Genomic DNA, 11,636 nt, shown 5'->3' with positions numbered 1-11,636 from the left:
AATATAATGATAAATGAAAATATTTGGTGCATATAGTTTACATATGTTTCAAGTTAGAACCTCTTGTAGCTGTGGACAAAAATTGTAAGCTAGAGAGCCATGTTATCACAAGTCATGTTATCTCGAGTTTGTCTTCTTTTGATGTAAAGAACCAGGTTAGTTTTGAAGAAGGGGAGCAGCCAGAGCACTCAATGCTACTACCTTATGCCATTAAAAATTTATCATGTCATTATTTTGCTTCTAAAGAAGGGGAGCGAGATGTGCTACAAGCGAATAATTTCAATAAAGTTCGTACGTACTATGTTGTGCATCCTAATTACCAGGTACATTCGTTTCATTGGACATCAAAACTATTCGCTAAAGAATTTTTGATATTGCATGACAAAATTTTATTGCGGTTCATTTCATGTACCCAATTCTATGGGCAAGATCATGCACTTCACGAAGAGTACTACATGGAAAAGCTGAGTACAGTTTTCCGTGAAGAAGGGGAGGATGATGTGACCAAGCCTACGACTGATACAACCGTTGCTCACATCAAGAGCAAGATGCTGACATACTGCAATCCAATTCGGCCACCCGTGACATTACTAATTTCAAACGGCCGCCAAATTTTCATACGAGCTCCGTTTTGGGTCTGTGAGTACTTGATGGAAAGATCTTGGAGTCCTCTTTCCAATGGATCCAGCGTCATTGTCAAATTCTATACAATTCATCCGGAAATGAACAAACATTGTGCTGCGTCACCTGTCATGGGCCTTTGGGCTTGTAATTTTGTTCGGGACCCAAGTGGAGTGCACCCCAATCTGGTGGAGCACGACCCTAGGGCACCCTCGGTCGTCCTCCCACCCCTATAAATAGCTAGGTACCCCTTCAGGGTTTCTCGGGTTTTGTTAGATTAAAGTTTAGCTTTTGCTACTTCCTTGTACACGTGTGTGTTGGCGCATCCACTCTGATACTTGCTCTTCGGAACCCCAACTTATCATTTGTATTCAATTCATATTTGCAATATCAGATGGCTTTTATCTTGTCCTTGCTTGTTTCTTCGATTTGCTTGTAGGAATAATGTTGATTTGCACCGACAAGATCAATAACCCAAGGAGAGGTGTATCGATCGCTAAGGCACAACACAACGTCTTGTACGGTTGTAGTCGGATCATCAATGTTTCTCCCAAATCGAACTTATCAGAACTCATCGAAAGATCGGGCCATCCCCGTACATATAAAGTGGTATTAGAGCTTTCGTTGCTCGGTGAGTTTTTACCTTCCCATAAACAAGAAAATAGCTAAAAAAATAGTAGATTAGATTATATTAGTCCATCCTTTACCTAGCCATCTTTGTGCCTTGCATTGTTCTTTTCAGTTTTTGCATTGTTGAGTTTTGCGTTGCATTGTTGAGTCGGTTGCTGGTCTTAGGGTTAGTCCGTCTAGAGTTTCGAGTTCTGTTCACGTTAGTACCACATTTTGTAGTCCACTGCCGTGTCTTTGTTGTCACCGGGACCTACGAAAACGGAAACGACTCGCTGCCAGGGTTCCATTTTTGTGGTTTTGGTAATTTTTCGTCGGTTAGTTTGGGAGTTGTGTCATTTGCATCTAGGGTTTTCTTTCTGCCATTACCGTGCTTCAAGCTTGCACACGAGAAGGGAGAAGGACGATATAACAGATCAGATTAGATTTTGGGAGAAAGTTTTACAGATTACGATCAATCAGTTGGTTTGTTTCCATCTATAGCCAAGTATGTTTCATGCAAGTCCACACCCCCACGTGATTCCCTCTAGGTCAGACTTCCTCTCTCGGTTTCCATCTACGGCGTGACTCTTGATACAAATTTGGAAATTTTTTTATTTGTTGTCGGAATCGAGATCCGTTCGCAACAACGAAATCATCATGTCGTTAGGATTCCATTTTTTGTATAGATCAATTTTTGGATGACAATTTTACATTTAGGCCCCTGTAATTTTTGATATTTATGTTTCAGTCCCTATATCTTTGCATTTTGGTCCTCGGTTAGGTCTGGTGAAAAAAATCGAAAAAAAATTAGAAAAAATAGAAAAAGAAGAAAGAAAAAACATATTGTATCTTTGGGTTTGCTTTCATATATCATACTGATGCTTGACTTGTGTCTTGTTATCTCGTAGTATTGTTTGCGTCTAGGCTCGCGTCTCTAGTTTGTTCTAGCCTAGGACCAGCACGGTACTTGACTTTGAACCATTAATCAACTTTGTATTATCTAATTCAAGCATCTGCTACTCCTTTGCTACATATTTAAGCCTACCCAGAGCTTCACATATTTGATTGGAGCCGTATAGCAAGTGTTTGCCAAGGCATCGATACATCCAATCTCCATTGGGGTGTTTGGTTGAATCGGTGTATGTCAGCTTTCCACTTGTATTGGTAAGATTTTGTAAGAGCTTGGCTAAAAGCTTAATTGTGTGTGATATTTAAGCCTTCACTACCTAGTAGTTGATAGGAACGTGCATATTCTTGTGTGTGTTTTGTTTTCTAGTAACCATGGCAGGATTGTGCAAGGGAATATGAGAACATCGCCTTGTATACCTTTGTCACGCCCAGAAATTCCTCACTCGAATTTCTAAACTTAATTGTGTATTAAAATCCCTATCTAGGACCAACCAGGGTAAAAAAACAATGTTGATTACATGACCATCGTTCTTAGAAACTACTGAAAACAACACTTATTCTAATGGAAAAGATAACATAGACTAGCTCCAGCGGGTACAGCTCCAGTCCACAGGCAACGCTTCGACGGCGGAACAGCTCACTCCTGAGAGTCACCTCCATCGGATTCCACATCTAACTCTAAAGAGGGAAATTAAGCATGGCTGAGTACAAACCACCGTACTCAACAAGTAGCACGGAATAGAGAGTACTAAATGATGCATAGGGATTAACAAGGTTAGGCTATGGTTAGTTGCAGTAAAGCAACATGTATAAATTGCTAGGTGGAGCACGACCCTAGGGCACCCTCAGTCATCCTCCCACCCCTATAAATTGCTAGGTACCCCTTCAGGGTTTCTCAGGTTTTGTTAGATTAAATTTTAGCTTTTGCTATTTCATTGTACACGTATGTATTGGCGCAACCACTCAGATACTTGCTCTTCAGAATCCCAACTTATCGTTTGTATTCAATTCCTATTTGCAATATCAGATCGCTTTTATCTTATTCTTGCTTGTTTTTTCGATTTGCTTGCAGGAATAAGGTTGATTTGCACCGGCAAGATCAATAACCCAAGTAGAGGTGTATCGATCGCTAAGGCGCAATACAATGTCTTGTACGGTGGTAGTCGGATCATGAACGTTTCTCTCAAATCATAGTTATCACAACACATCGAAAGATCGGACCACCCCCGTGCACATCAAGTGGTATCAGAGCTTTCGTTGCTCGGTGAGTTTTTACCTTCCCATAAACGAGAAAATAGTAAAAAAAAATAGTAAATTAGATTAGATTAGTTAATCTTTTTTTTTATTTAATGAACATCTGTCTGCTTTTGTACAGAGTTCTAACATGTAGATGAATAATTCAGGAGGCCAGTTAACCCTTGGAATAAATTTGGAAGAAACTGTCGAAATGCCCAGAGGTTGGATCAAGGAAAAAGAGCCACACACGCATGAATCACACCTGCATCTCTCGAGTGTAATTTAGTTAAGCTATTTAGCTCTTTTTCTCATCAAGATAGTGAGAGGTCAGTGTAAGGTTATTTTGATCATGTTTTGTCTTTTGATATGATTACACATTGACATTAGCTTAATACACATACAAACACTAAGCTGTGTGGAACCAAATCAGGAGCGACAAATCAAGCAGCAGGCCACGAGCGGGAGAGTGAAGAGCAAACCAATATATCTGATATCCAATCTTTTTTTCAGACAAACTTGTTTGCAACGTTGACTTCAAATTTGTTCTAAAGCATTTTTGCCAAAACTGACTTTTCCTGGGCCTTTTGTGTTTCTTAGGGCAGAAATGGGTTGTTCCGGATGGGTGGGGCGTATGTTTTTACGTATGCTTGTCTTTTGGGCTTTGTTAACAGACAATAACAATTGCATAAAAAGGGACAAAAGAAACAAACAGAGAGCCCACAGTTGACCCAACAAAACGGAGAGAAGCGGAGAAACGCGTAGGTTGCGCTGCGCATGCAGCGCGAATGAGACGCGCAAAGAGCGGCACCCCATGCCAACACGTGTTCAATCCGCTAGCTACAATTCCGCTGAAACCTTTCTTTCAGCCAGCTATCATATAGTCAGTCCCAATAAATAAACGTTGAACTAGGAGTATGAGTTGTTAATTAACGTTCAAGAGCAGTTATAGCATTTTTTAGAAAGTATAGTATGTAATAAAATATACGCTCAAAATTTTAGTTTCCCAGATACATAGTATCCAAAGTCAATAAAGTCTAAGTAAAAATATATGATCTCCCAATACTTAATATGGTAAAATTATCCAACATTATCAAAACACATCCCATCGCATACAAAATAGATGAAATAGATGATGGGTATCATCATCGTACTTGCAGTTGCGGCACGTGTGGTTCACATACAAACTTGTTACACAATAGGCAGCCAAACATACTTCACTATACATGGCAAATTCCAACATACACCACACTGGAGAATCTAAATTATCTAAATTAGTAGTGTAACATGTGTGATTATCTATGAACATGACTCAGTTGGACTTAATCCATATATTTGTTTGTTCATACAACCTCCATTAGCACCAAGCCTACAAAACCTTAGAGTAGAATTTTCATCCATTGTCCTGCTGTGCTGACATACCTACTTTCCGTAGTATTCTTGAACAAAGTGCAACAACCTCATGAGAATGCACGTGTTGAGCTGCGTAGAAAAGCCCATGGCCCTCGTGCAGTCCCTATCCTGAAAATTTAGTCCAGCGCTTTATTGCAAACATATCAAATCAATATAGAAAAAGAATGACACTGGAGGAGGTTTCTTTTAGGTAATGACATTGGAGAAGGTATAAAACAAAAAAAAAACATTTTTCTTTTTCATATTTGAGACGAAACCCCATAAGTAGGCACTATTGCGTGCTTCCTCTGTTCATCACCACATTCTAGCTGCCTCTACTTGCAATGTGCACGTTGACAAATTTCTGCCAGCTTGCAAAGGTGTTGATCCTGTCGAAGTGCCTAGTCTTCTGAATTTATTGTTGACGATAAACTGCCAGTTTGTGATGTTCCCTAGGGGATGTTCGATTTTAGGGTGTCTGTGCAGATTGTGAGAGCAGGTATCCCAATCGTGGAAGAGATGCTGGTGTCCTGTGACTTTGAATGGTTTGGTGGTGAATTGGTGATACTTGTAGTGATGATCATTACTGAAGACATTTCACTATTGTGGGTACATTGTAATAAAGGTTTCGAACAAATCGTCAGGCTAGAAAACATAATGCTTAACTGATTGTACCTTAAGAATCCTGCAAGCATTCGGAGGCTCATGTAGACTGTCAAAGCTATCCAAATTCCAATAAAGCCACTGTAACTTGCTAGTGTAATTATGAAAACGATGCTGACAATTGCCACAAGGATCTGAGCATGAATTCAACAAAATTATGTCAGAACAAAAGGGTTGGAAAATAGAGCTAGGAGAAAGGTGTCGACTATTTGACTTGCCATTGAATAAGCAGCATATCCAAAATCTGATGCTCCATAGTTGATACCATCAAAAACAAAAGCTAACGTGTTGATTGGTTGAGTCAGAGCGACAAACTGAACAGGATAAAACAACGGCTTGTTAGTGAAAAGAAATTCCAGGCAACTCTAACAGGTGGGAAACATCCCAATGCACAATAACAAAGATATTACAAAGGAAAATCAGGCTCTCTGCTCTCATATACAACTATGAAATCCTAACGATAACAAGACATAAAATTGTATTTATTTTGGCACCAGCATACAGAAAGTTTACCGGTATTCCTAGGTAAATGTGACGTAGAACATCCTGATCATCAGTAAATAGCCTTGATCCTATACGGAGGCCAATGCCAAGAAGAATACTCAGGAGAAGTCCTAAAACCAATCCCAGCTGCAATATAATCATTGCTTCAGCGAGGCAACAAAATATGTTGTAAAAAAGCATATAAAACACTAGACCTGCAATATACGAGAAGCTGTGGCTGCAGCCTTCGAATGATCTTTACGAGCAAATGCACTTGCAAGTATAGCCTGTCAAAATATGATTCAGATTTATATTGCATGATGCACAGTCATTTTAATTCATACTGATACATGTCCTCATCTGTTTCCAATGTTAAGAGCAACCGGAAAACTCAAATTAAAGAATAAACAAAGGTATTCTGATAATAATGGACTATTTAGTACAGTTGCAGTAGTAATTTTCATGAGAATGAAGGTTCAATAGAAACCTTCAGGGTAGTCCACACTGAAACAAGTGAAGATAACTGTTCCCTTACCTGTCCAGCAAAAGCCAGTCCGTCAGCAAGAAGAGATGAAGCCAACCAGATCTGCAAGCAAATCTGAAATGCAGCCATTGGAACTGAACCTAGTCGTGCAGCCATTGATGCAGACAGTGTCACGCAACAGGTTGCAGCAATAACTCTGGCAAGTAATAGGAAACCTGAAGAGGGAAAAGTGAGAACGACTTTTACATAACCAGAATCCCTTTTAAGCAAGGGGAAATTGCATTTAGAGTGAAATAATGTGCTAACACAGCGTGAAAGTCAAAGAGTGCATATTCCAGACGTAAAGAGGAAATAAATAGTTAATTTGCACTTTTGAATTAAGTATACCATTTTAATACAAAAAAAAATAAGACCTAAGAATCATATGAGAAAATGGCTATTAATAATTTTCATCATATGAGAAAATGGCTATTAATAATTTTCATCATATGAGAAAATGGCTATTAACAATTTTCATCCTATGAAAGATGTTTTGCGGAAAAATAATAAATGATCATGTATTAGTTGGAGCCGAAAATGTTAGGAACAAATTACCATTTCTAAGGAATCGACTGAACTGCAGATGTTTAGAGCTGGGTGGCAGTAGGTTAACATGTAGCCTTAACCTCCATAAGAGAATGCATGCAATCAAATATCTGCAGAATTTTCCACCATACACTATCACAAGAGATAGAAGACCGGTATTATATACTTTTGGACAAAGTTTGTCTTCCAACTTTGCAGAAGAAAGAACAGTGATATTATAAAAGAGTTGTATTACGTACTGTGATATAACATGAGCAATTGCTGCACCACTGACACCATAATGGAAGATAAACATAAATATTGGATCCAAAACTATGTTGGTTGCATCTCCAGCCACTGGTATAAAAAAGTTAACATCATTAGCTATATGAATTATCCTGGGGCAAATTATTCATAAGTTGTAACATTACATAGATTTACATATATCATCCCCAAGAAACAATGTACCAAGTGTTTGATCCCATTATTCATATCATGTTGTCTTGTCTTAACTCAAAATACAAACTTCAAAAGAATGTTTTGCACAAGTAGAGAGGCATTAAAAGGGAATGCCTAAATAATCATTGTTTTACACTTTTGATTTAATTATTTCGCTCTACTCGATAAATAATTCACAGTTCTTTTGCTCAAGAAGAATTCACCATTCAGTCAAGGAAACACTATACCGGTTGCATAAAGAGGCGTTTTTGTATCTTTAAGTCCACGAAATACCCCTTGCATAGCCAGAGACAAAAGCACAGCAGGAGCACCAAGAGATCTGATTACCAAGTACTTTAGTGCTGGCATCAACATTGCAGAGCCCTATCAGAAATTTCAGTAAAAGAAGAACTTCAATGTGAAAAATAATAAATAAATACAGTGTATCTATAATATCTATAATAAAAAACAAAAATCATAGAAGTCCTCAACGATGAAACACATCATTACACTAGTTTATTGCTACAGTTTCATTTCCACCATAATACACATGAGAAATCATATATCAAATTATTTTTAGTTGAAACAGGACTCTAATGTCAAAAATAATGAATAAACACAGAGCTCTATAATTAAAAAAATAATTCCAGAAGTTCTTAACGATGAAATTCATCATTACAATAGTTTGCTGCTACAATTTTATTAACACATGTGCATACACAATTATCCAGAGCTAAAATTAACAATAGATAAAATAATTGATAGAAGAACTCATTGATAAAATAATTACAATAGTCGTCAGTTGCCATCTGTCATAGAACAACTCATTGATAGAAGAATTTTAGAATTCAGGAAAATGATGAATTAATCCTTGGTGTTTGCTATTAGATAAAATAATTGATTTTACCAAAAAATGAAAGGGTATGAAGGAACATTTACCGGTTTCACACCCATGTAGCCTAAGAGAGGTTTTGCGCAAATAATAAGTAGCAGTGCTTGTAAAAGGCCGAGCACCCCACCAAGTAGTAATGATGTAGACACCGATGGAATGTTTTTCCGCTTATGTTCTGTGTTGACCCCGCTAGAGTCAGTTTCAAAAGATGACTTGCTGGAAGCAGTCCTCGTCTCTGGTAGCAAGTTTCAGTGTTAAAACAACCATTTCTTAACTTTTTTCAATGTTCCTTAGAAGAATATTAGCATTGTCTTACCTTCATGAGAAAATAGCTCTTCCATTTCACTGTCTGAGACAATAGGTTCGTTCTCGCCATTCATTTCATTTTTATCTATGTTGTCCGACATTGCATCTTCCTCTGCAACAAATGATGTTGTGACACTGACAAGGGGAAATATTGCAATCCTCGATACTTGATTAAACATGGCAATAGATACACCAACAGCCGCAAGTTCAACTGGGCCTGTTTGAAACAAAAGCAATCAAATTAACTTGAGACAAAATAACTCAAAGGCTTGAAAATCAGAACATGTGTCATTTTTTCCATCACGACAAGGAGTAAAAGTACATACAAAATTCAAAGCGGAGTGAAATGGATAAAATAAGTGCAATATTAAGTTCACTACTTGAGATAACAGCGAACATTTCAATTATAAATCCAATATTATATAGTCTAGCGCCAACATATAATAGGAAGTGCGACGTTAAAAACTAAACAAATATTGGCCAGCAAGCAGAAAAGCATGAGTGCCTGCTGCAGGGGACTCTGTTTTTCTTCTTGGAAAATTACTCTGTGGTAATGTCAGCTAACTCAAGGAATATAATTAGTCGTAGAAGATCTAACTTGATTTGAGCACAGAGAGTAGCTAATTAAATGTAAATCAAAGGCAATTGTAATTCTACATGAATTATAGTAAACTAGTTGAAGTTTCAACAGTAATTTCTTTTTGCCGCGTTGACCAAAGATCGGTCAACCGATTTTATTATGGAAAAGAAAAGCAATAAAGGAAACAATCATTTCTACATCCATTTACTTTTAATTACAGTCAAAATTACTTCTGCATACTTCAAATCATTAGTATTATCATACATACTTGCTGAATCTAGAATACAACACTATAGAAATTATATAGCCAGCTTGCATTGACCCTAAAAATGGTCACTATCCAACTGATGCTTTGTGATTGCTTTCACAAAATTCATCCGTACATACCATGTGAATGAACTATCTGATAACGAATTTTAATGTTAAGGCATCTCAAGGGCACCACACTACACATGTTACCACTTCAATTCAAAACATTAAATTTTTTCAATAGTATTTAGCAATGAAATACTCGTATCAGTAGGGATATCCTAAAAATCAAATCGACCGATCGAGGCAGGGCCAACGTGACAGCCATATCAGCCAGGATGTCCGAAAAATAACTATATTACTTAGGAAACTACTGTTTCATTTATTTCATTAGGTTTCACATGATGGAAGTGAAATCTATTAACCGGCACAGGCAGATGAATTTTGTGATCCACCCTCAACACAAATAGAATAAGAACCAAACAACAGCTTACTTTCTACTGTTCTGGGAAATGGAATGGAATGGGTTAAGTCTGCTAAAAAATGATCCAAGCTGAATATTCTATTATCTACTACAAAAGGGAGTAGCGGTGGTGGTGAATCTGCCACTTACCCCGCCACCAACTCCCCCCTATTTTTTGAAAGAAAACATATATATCAAAACATTTTAGTAACTCTATTTTAATAACATGCTACTAATATTTTTAATAAGATCCTTTTGCTAGTATTAAAAGCTGCAGGTTGTAGAACGGAGTAGGCAGCTCCAGTCTCACCTGGAGAAGGTCAGAACTGGTGGTCTAAAACTTCGCAACGAAGTCAACAGCAACGGAAGAATTAAAGAAAAAAAAAGTGGAAATAAGAGGAAGAGCTTCAGGAGAAGCAAACCTATGTGGCCAATGAATGCGGTATCGACGAGCGAGGCGACGGGGTCGGCCATGAGCGCCAGCGCACCGGGCACGGCGATCCCCATGACCTCCCTCCCGAGCTCGTCCCACCTGAACGCGAGCCTGCAACATCACCCAAAAAAGGAAGAGAAAAAAAAAAGCTCAAGAGACAGATAGGAAAGGGAGAATTGGCAGACGCATCATTCATCGACCGATGACCCAAATCAACTACCTGGCGTCCCGGAGGAAGACGCTAAGCGGGTGGTGGAGGCCGTCGTCCATGGCGGCGTCGGCGGAGGAGCGGCGGTCGAGGAGGCTCTCCCCGTTCATCAGCCCGACAGAATCAAGAGGAGGCGAAGAAGAGCAGCGGCGGAGGCCGCGAGTAAGGGGCGACAAGGACGGCCGGAACCGGATCCGAGGGGGGACCCGGGGCAATCCGCGCGGGCGGTGGAGGACGCGGTGGAGTGGAAGGCATATATGCGTTTTTAGTCGAAGTCGTAGCCTCGTAGGGGGGGTGGTGGGGGGATGGAAAGTGGGGAGGAGGGGTGGACTGGTGGAGGAAGGGGGAGGGTGGACGGGAAGCGCCGGGCTCGGTTGCCGCCTGCCCCCCGGGACCTGGTCGGCGAATCGGAGGCTTCTGGCACTATTCGTTCCGGACGTGGTTCGCGCCCTCTTTTTATAATCGCAATTCGCGTTTTATTGATCCTAGCTTCTCCTCGCGCATGGGTAACCTGGGTGTATAGCCGCATTCGGTAGGAGCCGGTACCAAACGCGGAAAATGTACTATAGTTAAAAAAATATAAAATTGATAAATATGATTTTTAAGAATAGAAAATTTTTTAAAAAATACACCGTTTAGTTATTTAGCAAGCATACGTGCAGAAAACGAGAAAGATAAGTTAACTTATGGGTTGGACGAACACGACAAGAGTGTTATTATAGCTATTGATAGTTCTATTTTGCTCATCTAAGGGGGTGTTTGTTTCCTCTTAACTTTTTTTAAAGTCCCTGTCATATCGAATGTTTGGACACTAATTAGAAATATTATATATCGACTATTAATAAAACTCATCTCATACTCTGGACTATTTCGCGAGATGAATCTATTGAGCCTAATTAGTCCATGATTAGCGAATGTGATGCTACAGTAAACATTTGTTAATCGTGGGTTAATTAGGATTAAAAAATTTGTCTAATAAATAGCCTTTATTTATGCAATTAGTTTTGTTATATGTCTGTATTTAGTACTCATAATTAACGTCCAAATAATCGATGTGACAAGGGACTTCAAAAAAGTCCCTAGATCCAAACAGCCCCTAAGATTTATAC

At 38.9% G+C, this 11,636-nt stretch overlaps 1 protein-coding gene across 1 annotated transcript; it reads right to left on the bottom strand.

Annotated features, from left to right (window-relative positions):
- Nucleotides 1-4,462: 4,462 nt before the first annotated feature.
- On the bottom strand, nucleotides 4,463-10,852 carry LOC102716350 (protein DETOXIFICATION 42-like). The gene is made up of 13 exons (XM_006662196.3): nucleotides 10,540-10,852; nucleotides 10,309-10,430; nucleotides 8,605-8,811; nucleotides 8,336-8,523; nucleotides 7,645-7,780; nucleotides 7,219-7,315; nucleotides 6,989-7,089; nucleotides 6,446-6,609; nucleotides 6,126-6,197; nucleotides 5,941-6,057; nucleotides 5,646-5,741; nucleotides 5,440-5,561; nucleotides 4,463-4,893 (listed from the first exon to the last, which is right to left on the bottom strand). Exons 1-13 carry the CDS (start codon nucleotides 10,635-10,637, stop codon nucleotides 4,833-4,835), a joined length of 1,581 nt encoding a protein of 526 aa, XP_006662259.1. The 5' UTR covers nucleotides 10,638-10,852; the 3' UTR covers nucleotides 4,463-4,832.
- Between the last annotated feature and the right edge of the window lie 784 nt (nucleotides 10,853-11,636).

The sequence above is a fragment of the Oryza brachyantha genome, chromosome 10 (assembly GCF_000231095.2).
Source record: "Oryza brachyantha chromosome 10, ObraRS2, whole genome shotgun sequence".
Taxonomy (NCBI): domain Eukaryota; kingdom Viridiplantae; phylum Streptophyta; class Magnoliopsida; order Poales; family Poaceae; genus Oryza; species Oryza brachyantha.
This window is presented reverse-complemented; position numbering and strand designations above follow the sequence as displayed.